The sequence below is a fragment of the Thamnophis sirtalis genome, unplaced genomic scaffold, assembly GCF_051295495.1.
Source record: "Thamnophis sirtalis isolate CommonGarterSnake01/CBP01778 unplaced genomic scaffold, rThaSir2_p1.2 scaffold_4, whole genome shotgun sequence".
Lineage (NCBI taxonomy): Eukaryota > Metazoa > Chordata > Lepidosauria > Squamata > Natricidae > Thamnophis > Thamnophis sirtalis.
The window spans coordinates 7,312,966-7,332,715 of NW_028261384.1; the positions used below are offsets into that span (position 1 = coordinate 7,312,966).

The 19,750-nt window shown below is 39.1% G+C and overlaps 1 protein-coding gene across 3 annotated transcripts; it reads left to right on the forward strand.

Moving 5' to 3' along the window:
* The first annotated feature begins 1,904 nt into the window (after positions 1-1,904).
* On the forward strand, positions 1,905-16,510 carry LOC106546880 (BEN domain-containing protein 3). Of its 3 annotated transcripts, XM_087711821.1 has the most exons (4): positions 1,908-1,950; positions 5,471-5,473; positions 6,603-6,814; positions 14,080-16,510. In XM_087711821.1, the coding sequence occupies exons 1-4, from the start codon at positions 1,908-1,910 to the stop codon at positions 16,291-16,293; spliced, it is 2,472 nt and encodes an 823-aa protein (XP_087567947.1). In that variant the 3' UTR covers positions 16,294-16,510. The 3 variants fall into 3 exon arrangements, with proteins under 3 accessions (XP_087567948.1, XP_087567947.1, XP_087567946.1); XM_087711822.1 differs by lacking the exon at positions 5,471-5,473 and having other exon boundaries at positions 1,905-1,950; XM_087711820.1 differs by lacking the exons at positions 1,908-1,950; positions 5,471-5,473 and having other exon boundaries at positions 6,554-6,814.
* Positions 16,511-19,750: the final 3,240 nt, after the last annotated feature.

The following is a 19,750-nucleotide window of genomic DNA, read 5'->3' on the forward strand; positions in this document are numbered from 1 at the left end:
GTACGTTCTATGGTTGTACGCTCTGGGAGTACGCTCTATGGGCCGGCTGCTCGCTCATAAGAGAGCAGCCGCCCGGCAACCGCCCTCTCCAGCTGGGCACAGCGCCGCTCACCAAGCTAGCAGTATCCCGAAGGCGCCAAGCAATGCAAGCGCCTTTGTCGCCTCCCCCCCCCCATTCCTGTTGCTTGGCATCTTTGGGATACCCCTAGGTTGGTGAGTGATGCTCTCCCTGGCCGGAGGGGGGGGAGTTATCCAGGGGGCTTATTTGCAGGTGGAGGGCTTATAGTTTTGCCCACCCGAAAAATGTGGCATGGTCTTAGTTTCAGGACATGTCATATTTTCGGGGAAACACGGTAGGAAAAAAGGAGGGGATATTTGCAATTGTTTCCCTCCCTCTTTATTTAAAACACACATAAAATGATGTTATTTTATGTTGTAATAAATGAAAATGATTGCACTTAAAGCAGTTGCAGAGGATTGGAAGATGCACAGCCACCAACTATTTCTATTGCAAATTTCTTTTGTTTGTTTTATAGATTGAAAAGAATTTATCTCAACAGCTAGGACCCATAGGATGGCAGCCTAAGTAATTAGAATGAATATAAGATAAGCCTTTTTTCTAACAAAGAACTAATTGTTCCAAAGGAATTTAATAGATCAAATGTATCCCTAAAATTTCCAATCCAATGTTAGTTTCTTGAACACAGAGTTCTTTTTATGGAAATAATTGCTCCAAATCTCCTTTGTCTTTACTTTAAAGCTACTCTAAAAAGTTTGACATTCCTGTAATAAAATTAGAAATAGGATCGGAAAAAAAGAAAATACTTTTCCTCCATCACCCACCAACTTTCATTGTGGAAAATCAATTTAACTGAAATGACTTTAAAGGAAGAAGTCTCATTCACAGGAAGACTCAGTTGGATCCAAGTCTGTCATGAATGCATATACTATTAACGTCATGCTTAGATTAGGAGTATCTGTGTTGCTAGTCTCTGAAACAACGAACACACCATTCATTCATTTTATTAAGTTTGTATGCCGCCCTTTTCCCGAGAGACTCAGGGCGGCTAACAATAAAAAGGGAGGGGATACAAAAAATAAAATTAAAAAAACAACAATTTAAAATTCTACAACAGCCATAATCTCGAATGGGGATGAATAGTTCAACAGCCCCAGGCCTGCCGGAACAGCCAGGTCTTAACTGCTTTGCGGAAGGCCGGGAGGGTAGTAAGGGTCCGGATCTCCACGGGGAGATCATTCCAGAGGGCCGGAGCAGCCACAGAGAAGGCACTCCCCCGAAGAGTCGCCAGCCGACATTGGCCAGCAGATGGAATTTGGAGGAGGCCTAGTCTGTGGGATCTAATAGGTCTTTGGGAGGTGACTGGCAGGAGGCCAGGTCTCAAGTACCCAGGTCCGATACCATGTAGGGCTTTAAAAGTAACGACTAGCACCTTGAAGCGTGTCCGGAGACCAATGGGCAGCCAGTGCAGCTCGCGGAGGATAGGTGTAACGTGGGTGAACCGGGGTGCACCCACAATCGCTCGCGCGGCTGCGTTCTGGACAAGCTGAAGTCTTCGAACACTCTTCAAGGGCAGCCCCATGTAGAGCACCAGCAACAGGTGTGATGAAATCTGGAATTATTGTCATTTTTTACATTCTTAATAATATTAATTCATGACCCAAGCAACATATTTTATACTAGCCTACCAAACAGCACAAGCAAATGTTGCTCTTGCATAGAATTATAGTCTATTCATTGTTGCCTGAAACCTAAATGTGGCCTACAACTTGATGTACATCTTCCTTATGCACCAGAAATGCTACTTTTGGATCATTTGTTTTACATTGTGCTTATGTTTCATCTTCTATTTTTTTTCCCTTGTTCTGTTAATATAGAGGAACAGAATATGAATTCAGCTGAACTATTTGATGATGAAGATAATATTGACGGTACTGTTCTTTAAATATATTTCCTTATCAAGTTATAATATTTATCTAACCAAAGCCAATATTTATTTTGATGTAAGCATTGTAACAATGAATTGGGCAGTTTAATGTATAAATGTTACTTTTTCACTCTCCTATTAACGTTTTTTTTTAAATTTTTCTAGCATCTTATGTACATTATGAGAAAATAGAGATTTTATACATGTTGAGTTCTAAATAAAAATGGATGATAACCAAACACTTTTATTATGAGAAAGTAGTAGCAAAATTATGATTGGAAGGTTCACTGGTCCCTTGATAAAATCTTGATCATTCTACTGACCTATATCAGCAATATGAAATATGCCTGAAGGCAAATGTAAAAAATATTTTCAATATGAAGGTCAAAGTGACTCTAGACAAGATTTGGGGAGGGTCATAGTCCCAACAGGTAGAACCAGGAGCCGAGGTGGCGCAGTAATTAGGGTGCAGTACTGCAGGCCACTTCAGCTGACTGTTATCTGCAGTTCGGCTGTTCAAATCTCACCAGCTCAGGGTTGACTCAGCCTTCCATCCTTCCGAGGTGGGTAAAATGAGGACCCAGACTGTGGGGGCAATTTGCTGACTCAATTTGCTAAAAATCTGTAAACCGCTTAGAGAGGGCTGAAAGCTCTATGAAGCGGTATATAAGTCTAATAAATAAATAAATAAATAAACCATATTTCAGATGGCAACACCACCTTACTATAGACATATAACCTCTAACATACATTCGTAAGCCAGGCATTGAATTCATAGATTAATATTTGCATATTCATTGTAATCGTTGTCATAGGGGACCGATTGAAGCTGGTGTGGGAGTGGTTTTTAGAGGAAGGTTGCAATTTTTGAAGTTGAAAGGTTGGATTTTTTTTTCTTTCCTTCCATGCCCCCTGTCTTTTTTCATTATTATTAGCATAATATATTTACAGTAACTGAACTTGATGTAAAACTTTGCAGAAATTGTAAAATTCTCCCTTTTATCCTTTCAGGGCTTCTTTTTTTTTTTTTCTAAATCAGTTTTTTCCTATGGATGGGAGCAGTGGTGGGTTTCAAATTTTTTTAGAACCTCTTCTGTAGGTGTGGCCTGCTTTGTGGGAGTGGCTTGCCAGCCATGTGACCGGGTGGGAGTGGCTTGCTGGCCATGTAACTGGGCCAGCTTGCCGAGAGTGGTTTGCCAGCCATGTAACTGGGTGGGCGTGGCCAACTTGTAAAATGTGGTGAAACTCACTTAACAACGCTCTTGCTTAGCAACCAAAATGTTGGTTCAGAAACTCTGGCATTTGAAACACGCAAGTCTTAAAGCTGTCAAGTTACAAGACCCTTGCGCCCCTAAGCCTTTAGAGAAAAAAAACCCCAGGGGTGTTCAAACTTGACAGCTTTAAGACTTGTGGACTTCAACTCCCAGAATTCCTCCTCTTGCTGATCATCTTGATGATGTGCGGACAGGCAGGGGGGAGGGAGCTGGAACTGGTTCTAAACGGCACTATAGATTTGTGGAACCTCTTCTATAGAAGAGCTTAGAACTGGCAGGAACCCACCCCTGGATGGGAGCTACTTGAAGTCGGGGAGGGGGCAGTCAGGGCCTAAAGGAAAGGGTAGGGTTTGAAAAAAAGAAATGGGCCTCCTAGATGTTTTTCAGACAAGTTGAGGCCAGCCATGTGGTTGGATAGGTGTGCACACCTTTCAACTAATATTTTGAAGCATCGTTTTGATTTTATGACAGCATTCAGTCTTTTGGGGTAGGAATTATCAGCATGGCACATCTTACCTTTGGAATCTTTGCCCGCTCTTCCTTGCAAAAGTGCTCTAAATTTGCCAGATTTTGAAGGCATCTCCTGTGCGTAGCCCTCCTGCAAATTACCCCACAGATTTTCAACTGAGTTCAGGTCCAAGCTTTGGCTTCATCATTCCAAAACTTTGATCTGTTGGTAAAGCCATTTGTTTGTTGATTTGGAGGTATGCTTTGGGTCATTGTTGTGTTGAAAGGTGAAATTCCTCGTCATCGTCAGCATTTTAGCTGGCTGATTATTCCACCATCACTAAAGCCCCAGTTCCAACTGAATAAAAGCAGCCCCAAAGCAGAGTGCTATCCACCACCATGTTTCACTGTGGGCATGGTGAACCTTTGGTGATGTAGTTATTTTTTTGCACCAAACACACTTTTGGGAATTATGGCCAAAAGGTTCAACCTTGGTCTCATCCAGTGACGTGCGGTGAGGTTTATGGCTGGTGAGGCAGCAATTTTTTTAGACTTGTGGACTTCAACTCCCAGAATTCCTACACCCAGGCATGCTCAGTTCCGATTTAAAGCGACAGCATTTGTTTTTCTCCTTTGCTAAATAAGTTTCCTTCTTTCTTTTTCTTCTCCCTTCCCCTCCTTCCTCCCTCTCTCCCTCCCTCCCCCCCCTCTCTCACACACAAACACACACAAAGTTACACCAGGATTCAGAAAATTTAGGTTTTCCTCCTCAGCCCATGTTAGCAATACCACTAGCAGCATTTTGGCTGGCATGCGTAAGTAGAAGTGGAAATACATTCTACTGAAAACATTGTTTTTGCTTCTGATTGGATAATTAAAATTTCAGAAGACCGAAAGGCATAGTATTAGAGTGTTACATAGTGCATAAACTAAAGAACTGTCTCAATACGCCCCCTCCCCTCTCTCTCAAGCACGCGTGCGGACACACACACACACACACACACACACACACACACACAAAGTTGCACCAGGAGGATGAAGTTTGAATTCCTCTCCCTCCCTCTGACCCACACGTACCTTTTCCAGCTGTTTCAGAGAGGATTTCAACTCTGCTCTTACCTGCCATCATGAAAAGAAAAAAAATGTAAAAGGAAAAAGGCAAAAGCTGAGGTCAGGCTGAGCTGGTTGCTACCAGAGTCACCGTGTGGATGACTCTGTTTAACTGTTTAAAAAAGCCTCTTTAAAAAGCGCCCTCTACAGGAGGAGGCAAGCGAACGACATGCCTCATCTACGTCAGGAATTTTTCGGCTTTTAACCCTTGCTTAACTCTGCTCGAGTAATCATAAAAAGTCAGACTAGATGAGGCACATCATTCTCCTGCCTCCTCCTGTAGAGGGCGCTTTTTTAGAGGCTTTTTTAAACAGTTAAGCACTAAGCAGAGTCATCCACGGTGACTCTGGCAGCAACTAGCTCAGCCTGACCTCAGCTCTTGCCTTTTTCCTTTTACATTTTTTTTCTTTTCATGATGACAATGGTGAGGCTCTGCCTCCCCTGACTGCACGTCCCTGGTCTCATCAAACCATAAACTTGGAAATTGTCTTGTACCCTTTTCTTGACTGATACTTTCCAACAATGAGATCCATTTGATGCTTTGTAAGGCTCTTTGCAGACCAGGCCTTCTGCCGTAAGAGGCAACTGAATAAATGACAGAAAACTCCTACTAAAACAGCTGAACTTTGTATGGCCTTGATCAGAATAACTTGAACTGATGGCACCTGTATACTGGCTATTATTTACCACCAGTTTGTACCACATCCCTACTTATAAGAGGATGTGCACACTTACGCAACCACACTGTACATTTTTATTGTTATTTTCCCAGAAAAAAAATATTTCAGTTTGCTTTTTAGTTGAATTGTACAGCTTATACGTTACGTTAAGGGTGGAAAAAATTCTGAAGTGATTTATCTTGATTTGATTGTTTTACACCTGAAAAACCTGGCATTTTAACAGTGGCGTGTAGACTTTTTATATCCAGTGTATGTATGAGTGTATACCATATCCTCGTTCTAGTCTATTCAGATTGAGCAACATAATACAAAGTGCAGAAAAGCCCCTCCCGCCCCCCAAAAAAGAAAAGGAAGGCAAAAAAGCAAAGAAGTGGAACTCTAAGTAGCTGAGCTTACCCCAACACCATCCATTATTGGATTTGGATTGGATTGGATTTATTACATTTATATGCCGCCCTTTTCCCCGAAGGGGACTCAGGGCGGCTCACAATTCAAGTCAGGGAAGGGGATACAGACAGGGAATAAAAAAGACGAACATAACAATACACAATTTAAAAGCACACAACAACCATACCATTCGAGGGGGGACAAAAGCTCATTAGCCCCAGGCCTGTCGGAACAGCCAGGTTTTAAGGGCTTTGCAGAAGGCCTGGAGGGTGGCGAGGGTTCAAATCTCCACGGGGAGCTCGTTCCAGAGGGTCAGAGCAGCCACAGAGAAGGCTCTCCTCCGGGTAGTCGCCAGTTGGCATTGGCCGGCGGATGGAATTCAGAGGAGGCCTAATCTGTGGGATGTAATCGGTCTATTGGAGGTAATTGGCAGCAAGCGGTCTCTCAAGTACCCAAGTCCAATACCATGAAGGGCTTTATAAGTGACGACTAGCGCCTTGAAGCGTATCCGAAGACCAATAGGCAGCCAGTGCAGCTCGTGGAGGATAAGTGTTACGTGGGTGAACCGAGGTGCACCCATGATCGCTCGCGCGGCTGCATTCTGGACAAGCTGAAGTCTCCGAATGCTCTTCAAGGACTGCCCCGTGTAGAGCATATTTTTATATTCACTGTATATCATACCAAAACATGTATCTTGGATCAGTAGCTTATGAATTTCCTATCTGTGATATCTGTGTTACTATTTTTCTTTAAATTAGGTGTTAAAAATAATATGAAAGGAGAAACTGATAAAGAAGATGAAATGCTAAACTGCTCTGTGATTCCAAGACCTGAAAAGAATTCACTGGATGGTTTAATAACTTGCCTACAAGACATTAACAAGCGAAAACGAACTTCATTTGGTTTGGATGGATCAGGGAACCCCAAAGAAATCCTGCCAAGTGTGAAAAGAAGAGGCATTGCACAAGAGGTAACTTCTTGCATATTGCATTTTATTTTATCCTGGGATTATTGATAAATATACATTTATGATATATATTTATATCAACAGTGAAGTGTATTTCTTCAGACTCAAATGGTTTTTGCTGTGAGCTTCAGTTCTTGCATTACGGAAGTAACTACTGTATAAATCAGTGGTAGTCAACCTGGTCCCTACCGCCCACTAGTGGACGTTCCAGCCTTCATGGTGGGTGGTAGGGGTTTGCTGTAACTCTGCTTTATAAGTTTTATAAAGTAAAGTTACTTCCTTACTTTATAAATCACCGTTACTGTGGAACTGGTGGGCGGTTAGAAAATTTTACTACTAACAGAGATAGAAAAGTGGACAGTAGGTATAAAACGGTTGACTATCCCTGGTATAAAAAGTATATTCAAAATTCAAAAGACAAGATTCAAAACAGTTTTTCAACTATTATTAGATAATATTTATTTAATACATGAAGTGCACTATATTAAAGCAGATTTTATATATATGTGTATGTGTGTGTGTGTGTGTTGTATTTGTGCTGATAAATAAATAAAGGGAGACTAGTATAGATCTATTTCAAGCTATTTAGTTTTCATCAGCTAGCCATACCCTTACTGGGATTGGAACCTGTGATGAGAGCTAAATAGCTTGAAATAGATCTATACTAGTCTCCCTTTATTTATTTATCAGCACAAATACAACACAAATGTAACAAAGGCAACAGTAAAAATATTGGGTTTCTGTCTGGATACTCTTATGACGAGCCAATGGACAGAGAATGGAAGCAGTGAACTTCCTCCCACATTTGGGCATACCAGGGGTTGTGACTTTAAATATATATATTTGCTGTCAATGTCAACAATTTTCTTATCACTTTGTTCTTCAATTTTTTGAACTCTATTCTCAAATTTCATCATTTTGAAAATATTTTCATCTCTTCCTTCCATTCTTTCCTTCTTTGTTCTATAATCTCTAATCTCTTTTCAACGTTCTCTATGCTTATTAATATTTTTTGAATTTCAAATAATATTATTTTCAATGTTAAATCTTTTCCTTCTTCATGTTGCGCCATTCTTCCAAATTGTAAACACTGCCAATACAACATCCAAGGCCTTTTACTAGATTTCAAACAAATTCACTATAATCTTTCAAGTCAAGGCTTTCTCTTTATTGCAGTCCAGCTACAGATAGCATTCCAGACGAGCACCTGTGTACTCTTCCCACTATCCCTTCAATAAACAAATTCTGAAGCCTTTAAAAAAAAAAACACGTTTATTTCCATTTCCATTTCATTTCATACAATCACATGTGTACTGTGCATGACCGGGGCATATAACATTGAATAATAAACACAGCCCTCGCTTTCATAGACCATACCCCCCAAAATACAAACCCAATATGCCACCTTGACCCACCATACACCCTCTTTCACCCCCTCCAACTTACATTCTTCCTTCCAACATTCCCCTCTACTACCTACTTCCCCTCCCCCTCTATCGCTCCTCTCTCCCAATACATTCCCTCCCTTCCTTCTCCTCCTACCTCCAATCCTCTCTCCCACCCTCGCTACCCCTCTTTCTTCTTTCACTCTACTCCTCCCTTCGGTGTATTTCTATTGTCTATCAATATATTCAGCTTGTCCTATTTTTACACTAACATTAAAAAGCCACAATATACAAGTGCAATCATGTGCTTTGAGATCTAAGACATATTATATTTCCCCCCTCCCCCTAAAACCCCACCTCCCTTCCCTCCCCCCGACTTCCCAGAGCCCGTACACGGTATGGCTTTTTAACAAACACAGTCTAAGGTATCTTAAAAACAAAGCAGAAGAAAAGGATCGAAAGGATCTCTGCGTTGAACTCAGCTTCTTACTGTTACCCAAACTTTAAACAGTTTAAGTTATTACTAATCTTAAGCATATGCTATCTGGAATTTCTTAGTCCCATATTTGCTTTGTGTATAGTCAATCCATTTTTTCCAGTCTCGTTTATATCTCTCGTTTGAGTGGTCTTTAAGATATGCTGAGATTTTTGCCATCTCGGCTAAGTTTATAACTTTCAAAGTCCATTCTGAAGCCTTGAAGCATGAGATATACGTCAAATATAAAGAAAAACAATATTTCTAAGCCTCCAGCCTCTAGGTGGCAGTGTTGCTTCTTTTTCTTTTAGACCTCTCTTTAAACTTTCTTTAAGTTGAGAAAAAATGGTTAAAAAGGACAATCCTGCTGCGTTGGAGAAACGATAAAAAGGGAATCCTTAATCTACAAATACAAAAAATGAGAAAAAATAGAAGAAGGGGAAAAGAGACCAGTCCAATTTAAAAAGTAAGAGGCATTTGTAAAAATTCCATCATAAAAAAAGAAATGAAATTAAAGAAAAAAGATAACACAATAATTTTAATTCAGGCTAATCTGCCGCTTACTCTTTTCTGTCTTCAATTTTAACTTTACTCAAAGTCTTTTTGGGTGTTCTCTAAAAGTAAAATTTATCTCAACAATTCCGACACACTCTCTTTCCTGCTCAGCCGTTCAGGGGTCTGTCCCAAACTTATGCAGCTTAAAATGGCTGCTTCTCTTGTAGCTGGTAAAAAGAGCTTTCTCCTGGATCAGTCAGGGGCTTTGTGATAGCAATAGCAATAGCAGTAGACTTATATACCGCTTCATAGGCCTTTCAGGCCTCTCTAAGCGGTTTACAGAGAGTCAGCATATTGCCCCCAACAATCTGGGTCCTCATTTTACCCACCTCAGAAGGATGGAAGGCTGAGTCAACCCTGAGCCGGTGAGATTTGAACCGCTGACCTGCTGATCTAGCAGTAGCCTGCAGTGCTGCATTTAACCACTGCGCCACCTTGGCTCTTGCCCCTGAGATCAGCAGAATGTGCCCTTCTCTATCACCATCTCTTTGAGACAGTTTAGATCCAAAAGGATCATCCAGCAACAGAGATATAAACAGCAATCCTGGAGCTCCAAGATTGCCGGTTGTGTTGTAGCGACGTCAAGCCCCGCCTCGCCACTATCTGACATTGTTTTGTGCAACTGCTCCTCAAAGATTAATCATTGCTGTTATATATTGAGCCTTGATATATATATATACAATCTTGGCTTAGTGAAAATAAATGGGAATATTTCAGCTATTTTTTCTGGGACAATAAAACTTGTTTCTTTGCGTTTTTAAGATAGAATGTTCAGTGCATGTTTGCCTTTGAAATATTTGAATAAGCATTAGGCTAGTCAAAAAAAAATACTATCAGATTTTAAAGTGTGAATGTTCACATATGTTTTTATGTTTTCCATTTTACAATTTGATATTGATGTGAGACAAAATGTGTTTGCAAAATATAGAAATCTGTTGTGTACTGAGTTACTGAAGACACACAAACAAGGCAAAATATTAGTATGAATTATGACCTAATGATAGGTGGAGAAATTCAAGAAATAATTTATATCAGATACAAATTTATATAAGCATTTTGCATTATTTTGATGTCTTCATTAATTCATTATGGCCATTTGCAGCTTCTTTGACATTTCCTGTATTTCCTTTAACAGAAGGTAGTTATTTACAAAGAGATACCAATTTGGACATCATATTAATTCAGTTGTTATACACAATAGCTTAGATTTAAAGGTCCTTCATTGAAAGACTTCTGTTTGTGGAAATCATTATATTGAATGAGGGATGGAAATAAATAAAGGAAATATTTTCCCAAATTCTTATATTTATACTCATATAGATGAGCGGCAAGCCACTTCCATCCGGTCACATGGGCAGCAAGCCACTCCCACAAAGGAGGCCACACCCACAGAGTAGGTTCGAACAATTTTTGAAACCCACCACTGCTTACATGGTAGTAGCTGTATGGAAAGTTGTGGGTGGGAGCATTATATAAATCCCTTTTCTTCAGAATTAAAGGATAGTGAAGATGACAATGAAAAGTGTATTCAAGCAACCCTTCCACAGGTACTGGGGGGAAAGCTTGAATCAGCTGTGTCAAGTCTTTCAGAGGACTGAGCTGTTTTTAATGCTTCCGAGAAGAAATGTTTTGCTTCTGTGCATATGTTTTATGATGTGATATGTTTTATGCAACCATAATTTATTTAGATGTATACTTTTCCCTATTATCTCACAATTCTCAGGGTGAGTTCCAATAATAAAAAATCACAATTAAGATAATGTTAGAATTTTGAACATTAAAATAATCTTAAACATTATTATTAAAAATATAAAAGTTTAAAAAAATATTTAAGGTCCCAATCTAACAGGACCACTTGTAAATTTAACACAACACTTTTGAGCAGTTTTCCCCGGAACGCTAATGCTATGGAGAAGGTTAGGCCTAGAAAAAATGAATAGTTCAGAATTACTCAATGGGCTCATACCTTGGCACTAACCTGACCAATACCTTGGGTCATAATAGGTCTAGAGGGCACAAAACCCATACCATTACCCTGAAGAGGGATTTATGATTAATAAGAAATGGGGAAGGATTGAAAGGAAGGAAGAAAATTATAAGGATCAGGCTGGAAGGGAAAAATCAGGTGGACTCTGATTATTAACTTGGAGCACCTGCATTAAGCCACCATATCCTGTTTTGCAACCAGCAGTATATTTAGACAAATTTAAGAGAAGATATAGCTTAGGTTCAGGTAAGGGCTCCCCCCCCCCCACCCAACATTGATGAATAAGAATGTCTGTTTTGAAAATGAAATTGCAGTTTAAGGACTAATGCAATAGCAATAGCAATAGCAGTTAAACTTATATACCGCTTCATAGGGCTTTCAGCCCTCTCTAAGCGGTTTACAGAGTCAGCATATTGCCCCCAACAACAATCTGGGTCCTCATTTTACCCACCTCGGAAGGATGGAAGGCTGAGTCAACCCTGAGCCAATGAGATTTGAACAGCCGAACTGCAGAACTGCAGTCAGCTGAAGTAGCCTGCAGTGCTGCATTTAACCACTGCGCCACCTTCGGCTCTCTAATTATGCAAATTATGGGATGGAAATCCTTACTGAATATATGGAACTCTGTTATTGTGACTGGAGCAAAACATAGCATCATAGAATTGTGCAGTTGGAAATGACTACAGATATATTGTCTAATCCTCTGCAGTTTGCAACCAGCTAAACCATCCTCCAAAAGTGGTTTTCCAAACTCTTCTTAAAATCTCCAGTGATAAAGAAATTGCAGCCTTCAGAGGCAGATTGTTCCACTGTTGTACGGTTTTATTTAAATGAAAAGAAAACCTTCTAGCAATACATCTTTCTTATTTAAATAATGAGATCCTGTGGCAAGGAAATATAGTTCCTCACCATAGGTGCCCCTTTTATATATGTGTCCTGTCAGTTGTCTTTTTGTCAGACTAAAATCCCAAGTTCCTTCAGCCAATCTTCGTAGGACATGTCTTTGTCTCATAGTTGTCATCTTCTGGACCTATTTTTGATTGTTGTTCCATCTGGAAAGTGGTATCCAGAATTGTACTTCAGGATGCAGTGCGGAGTAGAAGAGAATGGGAACGTCACATATGTTTGATTCAGTGCTTTTGATACATCCCAAAATTGGGAGTAACCAATTCCCAGTCTGAATAACTGCTTCACACTGCTGGCTCATGTTCAGTTTATTGTGAATACCTCACCCATTTTCTGATGTAGTGCTTCAAGCTGTAAATCACACATTTCATATCTGTGCCCTATATTTTTTTTTATTGTACAAATGTAAGCGTAGAGTCTTACATTTCTATCTGTTCAAGAACTTTCCTGTTTTCAGTTCTCCAACTTGTTCAGATTCTTCTTGAATTCCAGCAGGATGTAGTTGCTATTGTACATTGTAGTTTCATGAATATTCTGATAATATCCTTTACTCTGAACAGGGTTGGATTTCCTCTGAAGCAAACAGTGTGCAATGTGGAGATTCTCTTGGATTATGTCTAGTTTGATGAAAAGAAGGATTAGGGGGGTGACATGATAGCAGTGTTCCAATATCTCAGGGGCTGCCACAAAGAAGAGGGAGTCAAACTATTCTCCAAGGCACCTGAGGGTAGGACAAGAAGCAATGGGTGGAAACTAATCAAGGAGAGAAGTAGCTTAGAACTAAGGAGAAATTTCCTGACAGAACAATTAATCAGTGGAACAACTCCAGAGGTTGTGAATGCTCCAACACTGGAGGTTTTTAAGAGGAGATTAGATAGCCATTTGTCTGAAGTGGTATAGGGTTTCTTGCCTAAGCAGGGGGTTGGACTAGAAAACCTCCCAAGGTCCCTTCCAACAGTGTTACTCTGTTCTGTTCTGTTATATGGACAGCAAATATAGGTCATCATTCTGTTTTGTTCTTTCATAGCTACTGCAAGAGTAGCAGATAGGGCCTGTGGACAAAAAAGCCTTTGGCCACCTGTGATTATTTCTCAGTTTAACACCTTTTTGGATGTAGAAGCATTCAAGACCATAACTCATAATCTTGTCCTCTCTAGAATAGATGGCCTTTTGTTACTTTTAGCATCTGCCTGCCAAATGCAGTCTAACCAGGAGACACTGCTGTTCCTTCAGAGATCAAGTGGTTGTGGTCCAGATAATCTTATCAGTGGCAATCTTTTTGCTGTTGAAGATGATTGATTCTAAAAGGCAGAAGTTATCAACCACTTGAATATCTTCATATTTTATGGACATTTCATTTGAATTCCATAAGTATGAATGGACTAATATTAATTTTTTTCCTTGGCCCTTCTAGTTTTTGGAATAGATCAGCGAGCGTAAACAAGCATGCATTTATGGACAGATATGCAAGTGTTACCTAAATATATTTATTGGAGGAAAATTTCTTGGGAATCTGTTTTAGCCAGCAATCTTAGGATGACAAGATAGAGAAGCAATGTTACATGGGATTTTAATATATGCTTCTTCTGTTATTCTGTCAAATAATTAATTTTGTTTTATTTGTTAAATATCTACTTACATTCAAGATTGTCTTCTGATCTAAATAATAAGCAGTAACAAATGCCTGCTAAAATAATACTCTGTTTGGTTAATGCTGGTTAAATTAAGATTAATTTAGTTGCACTTCGTCAATAGATATAATAATTTATGATTTAATGGAATGTTACTGACTTTTAGAGAACTAAATTCAACTAACCTAATCTACAACTGATCTTATGACAAATTAGATTAAAGCAATGCTTTTTTAAAAATTCAGATAATGTATTACTTGTTCCTTAAGGATAAGTTAAGAATTTGTTCAATAGTATTTTAAACTAATGACCTGTTTGTTTATTGAAAGGAACAGACCTCAAACTTGAAATGCAGAGATGGAGGATTGCCTACTCAGGAAGATGTTGACCAGCCAAACAAGAACAAAAATTCCAGTCTAACGTGGATTTGTGAAGAAACTTTGAATAACACAGTTATGCCTTCATATAAGAAACCTCTTTATGGGATCTCTCACAAAATTACAGAGAAGAAGGCTTTGCCAGGAAAAGAGCAGTTTACCACCTTTGAGTTATTTGAAAAGATTAATCCTAGCAGTGCTTCCAGTCTTAGGACTTTGAATGAGCAGCGGAAAAGAGACACAAGCAATATCACCGCCGAATCTGATTCAAATATCTATTCTTTAATACAAAAAATGTTTTATACACTGAATACATTAAATTCTAACATGACTCAGCTGCATAGCAAAGTCGATCTGTTGTCCCTAGAAGTCAGTAGGATTAAGAAACATGTCAGCCCAATGGATGCCGTTGCAGAATTCAAGCCCCCTCCTGAGTATCAACTGACTGCCTCAGAACTCAAACAGATTAGGGATCAAGGTACATCAGGTGGTGATCTGGCTTGCCGGTTACTTGTACAGCTTTTCCCCGAACTCTTTAGTGAGGATGAATTAAGTAAAGCCTGCACCACGTGTGGTTATCTTAACAAAAAGAAGCTTGAATCACTTCATCTGCAGCTCATCCGAAATTATGTGGAAGTCTGTTATCCATCCATGAAAAACCCTGCTGTTTGGCAAGCGGAATGTTTGCCTCAGGTCAATGACTTTTTCAATAGTTTTTGGGCTCAGAGAGAGATGGAGAACAGTCAACCAGATATACAACCCTCCAGCTTTTATGAGTCTGATCATATTAATGATAAAGATGATGATGAAATTCTACCTATTGATAGAAATACTTCTGTTGCCTCAGAATGGGTATTTGATGCTCAGGATATAAATGAATTTTTAGATGAAGCGTCTTCTCCTGGAGAATTTTGTGTATTTTTGCTACACAGATTGTTTCCAGAACTCTTTGACCATAGAAAATTGGCTGAAAGATACAGCTGTTACGGAGAGGGTGGAAAGCAAGAACTTGATCCTCAGCGACTTCAGGTAATCCGCAGGTACACAGAGATTTACTTTCCTGCTATGCAGGAGAGAAAGGCTTGGTTACAGCATTGTGTTCAGCGAATAAATGATGAACTTGAAAGCATGTATATGGATGACAGTGAGAATGAACAGATGAGGGATGATTGCTACGATTCTTCAAGTTTGCCTGATGATGTGTCAGTTATAAAAGTGGAAGATAATTTTGAATATGAAAGACCGGGTAGAAGATCAAAAAAGATTGGGCTTGTTCCCATAGACTTCGATAAACTTGATATTCCTTCCCCTGATTTTGACGTTCCTGTCTCAGATTATCTGTTAAGTAAGGAGCAGCTTAAGAATATATATGAAAGTAGCTTGTCCATAGGTAATTTTGCTTCTCGATTGCTAGTTCACTTATTCCCTGAATTGTTTACTCCTGAAAACTTAAGGAAACAGTACAATTGCAGTGGCTCACTAGGCAAAAAGCAACTTGACCCTGTGAGAATTAAATTGATTCGACACTACGTGCAAATGCTGTATTCAAGAGCTAAGAATGATAGAGTATGGACGCTGGAATTTGTTGGGAAACTGGATGAAAGATGTCGTCGAAGAGATACTGAACAGAGACGCACGTACCAATTGCAGCGAAAAGTCCATGTACCGGGACCTGAGAGGAAGGAATTCTTGACCTATGCAATAAACCCAGAACGATTTAAAGAGGAATTTGAAGGGCCACCATTGCCTCCGGAAAGAAGCAACAAAGACTTTTGCAAGATACCACTTGAGGAACTCATTGTTCCTCCGCCAGACTTCTCTGTGCCTTCTCTATATTTGCTGTCTGATAAAGAGGTAAGGGAAATAGTGCAACAAAGCCTTTCAGTTGGTAACTTTGCTGCTCGCCTCTTGGTAAGGCTTTTTCCAGAACTTTTTACCTCAGATAACCTCAGACTGCAATACAACCATTCGGGGGCTTGTAACAAGAAGCAGCTCGATCCCGTCAGACTGAGACTCATCCGCCATTATGTTGAAGCTGTTTACCCTGTTGAAAAGATGGATGAAGTTTGGCATTATGAATGTATACCAAGCATTGATGAGCGATGCAGACGCCCAAATAGAAAAAAATGTGACATATTGAAAAAAGCCAAGAGAACGAAAAAGTGATATTTTTAAGTTTCCAAAGATGGTGACTTCAGTTGTTTTGAAGTAGCTTGAGAGGTCAATTGGATTAGCACAACTGATCAATACATATATTTTTTTCTTTCATATGTGTTTACACATGCAGGAATGTGTAAGAAGTTGGAAGCTGTAATCCAATGAGAGTCCCTCTTAAAAGCCCTACTGGAACAAATATATATGGTGGAAAAATCTATTTTATAACTCCATTTTAGTATGCCTTTATGTAGCTTAGATTTCTTTCAGTTGCCATCTACCTAAACTGGATCACAAGGAACCACAAATTATGAGAGTTGATCTAATAATATATCATCTAAATATAATATTCATCAGTGGAAATAGATTAGATGTTTAATTTTTAATTAATTTAAAATAGTAATTAACTTTAACTGTCTTTAAGACAGTTCTCAATGGGGGCCTTTATCATTTGGAAATTGATAAATTTTTAAATATTTCAGATCTCCAATTTTGAAATGTTATGCCTCTTTAAAAAGAATGCAAAATCCCAGCAGTTTCTATACTTATGGATACTCCTTATATCAAGTTTCAATGTTAGGAAAGGAAAAATTACAAAATCAAGTTATTACCTTTTAAAAATAATTTTTCATTTTGTAGTTGATTTGGAGTAAAAATTAAAATTATAATCATGGGTTATTTAATGAGTGTTTATGTTAAGATAGTAGCATTGATTTCATTTTTCATTCATATAATTTATTGTTTTCTGTACAAACTTGATAAAAGAACTACTGGTATGCATGGAGATTGTGAAATATAGAATCCTACTCTGTACCAGTAAAAGTGGTGCTATTACCTGTTATACTCACTACTTCAAAAAAAAAATACTTGAATTGAGGAATGTGCAAAACTCTTAAGTCCATATTATTTTTATCAGTTAAATTACTGCAGCTTTAAACTGTTGAAAATATTAAATATACTATCTATATTTTTGTTTGAATTATATACTAAGCTCTCGTATGTTGATTAGTATCTTCAAATACGGTGACACCCAAATAATTTCATTATCGCAAAGATTATAAACTTTTCTTTAATCATTGTTTAGTTGATTAAAAAACATTGATTCTATAGTTCCACTAAATACATGTTCAGTAAACATTAAACCATTTTGGGGTGTTGTTTTTTTTTCCTGAAGAGTATTAGTGTCACAATGTGTTACATTGTGTTATTTTTTTTCTTTTACTGCAAGTCATGAAATTAATATAACAGAATAAAATCATATTCCCAAATTGACATTTCCTTGTATGTGTTGGGTTGGATTAGATCCAAAGATAGCAGTATTTCAGTCCCACTGAAATCAATCAAGTTCCAGGAACTTGTTCCATGGATTTTTACAAGACTTCCAGATCCAACCCACTGGTTTCCCCCCCACTGAAATGCCCATAAATTGGTTTAGAAAAGGAAACTGACACCTCCCTGTGGATTTGCTGTTCCCCTGAATAGTGTAAATTGCATATATGATGATCAGTGTGTACACTTGAATGCTCTATAGTAGAATGCTTGTTCAATGGTAAGGATGATGTCATTTACTTTCCATCATTTCTAGTATGACACACTTGTTCCATTGCAAATAATGTAGAATATGTATGTATGTATGTATGTATGTATGTATGTATGTATGTATGTATGTATGTATGTTATATTTGTGCAAAAAGGCAACAGTAAAAAATATTGGGTTTCTGTCTGGATGGTCTCTTGTGACAAGCCGAAGGACAGAGAATGGAAGTAGTGATCTTCCTCCCATATTTGGGCATACCAGGGGTTGTGACTTTAAATATGTATGTATGAATGTATGTATGTATGTATGTATTTAGTGTCACAACCCCTGGTATGCCAAAATATGGGAGGAAGCCTACTGCTTCCTTTCTCTGTGTATCGGCTCGTCACGAGAGACCATCCAGACAGAAACCCAATATTTTTACTGTGTTGCCTTTGTTACATTTGTGTTGTATTTGTGCTGATAAATAAATAAAGGGAGACTAGTATAGATCTATTTCAAGCTATTTAGCTCTCATCAGCTAGCCATACCCTTACTTGGATTCTGGCTTAGTGGTTAACACATCTGCCTAACATGTAATACAGCCCAGGTTCGAATCCCAGTAAAGATATGGCTAGCTGATGAGAGCTAAATAGCTTGAAATAGATCTATACTAGTCTCCCTTTATTTATTTATCAGCACAAATACAACATATATATATATATGTTTTATATATATATATATATATATATATATATATATATATATATATATATGTATGTATGTATGTATGTATGTATGTATGTATGTATGTATGTATGTATGTATGTACGTACGTACGTACGTACGTACACACACACACACACACACACACACACACACATATGCCTCTTGGAGCTTTGCCTGTGTCTTCAGGGTCACCTGAGTAGTGCAAATGGATGTGGAGCCTTCTTGGAATTGCTGAAATGACTGCAGTTGTAGAATAGAGATAGATGATGTCATATCCCTTCCCTTCTGTTGAGAGAGGGCTGTTCAGTGTTGATATGGATGGCCTCTTTGAGCCCTCTTTAAGAGCCCTCTCTCAAGAGAGGGGGAATGATTCATTATCAGCCTACAACACAGTTCTTTCAGCAGTTTCAAGAAGATTCCACACCACGGATTTCAAACTCGCCATGTCACGTTGCCGTCATGTGACCTTCGTGGCCTTTTTTCCCATTTGCACAGCTGGGGTGGGCGTGGCCTGTGCATGACGCCCCGGCCCATGGGCCTCCAATTTGATATCCCTGCTACACACCTGTTTGCTCTACTCAAGTGACCCCTGAGGACAGATAAAGCTCCAGGTGGCCTCCACTACTCTTTAAAAGGACGCAAATGACCAGCTGTCTGCAAGGAATATAAATCCTTCCCTTCCCCACCATCATCCAGTCAGAGCTGAAGAAGCTTCTTGGATGAGAAGTGAAACGTCTTCAAAGAAAAACAAGGAAGTCCAGTTGCCTCTTGAAAAAAATGCACCTTTGGGATTTCAGTCTGAAAGCAGAAAGATCCTTTGGAGCAGACAGGAACACATGCCTGCAAATCCCTAAACCACAATTATTTTTTCCTAGGATCACGCAACAAGTTAGGACAGCTGTATGCCATTCCAGCAAAAGGCATCATTGCTTGAACCGTTTTCAGGGAGAGCTACTTGCAGCTGCACACTCTAAAGCAGGGGTCTCCAACCTTGGCAACTTTATGACTTGCGCACTTCAACTCCCAGAATTCCTCAGCCAGCGCACGCGCTGGCTGAGGAATTCTGGGAGTTGAAGTGCGCAAGTCATAAAGTTGTCAAGGTTGGAGACCCCTGCAGTGAGGTGTTTGATGCAATTACTGTGTGTGACACATTTCTACCTATCCATTTCTATATGTTACTTGGATCTTAATATGTACCACATGTCACTTTAGAAAAAAATGCTT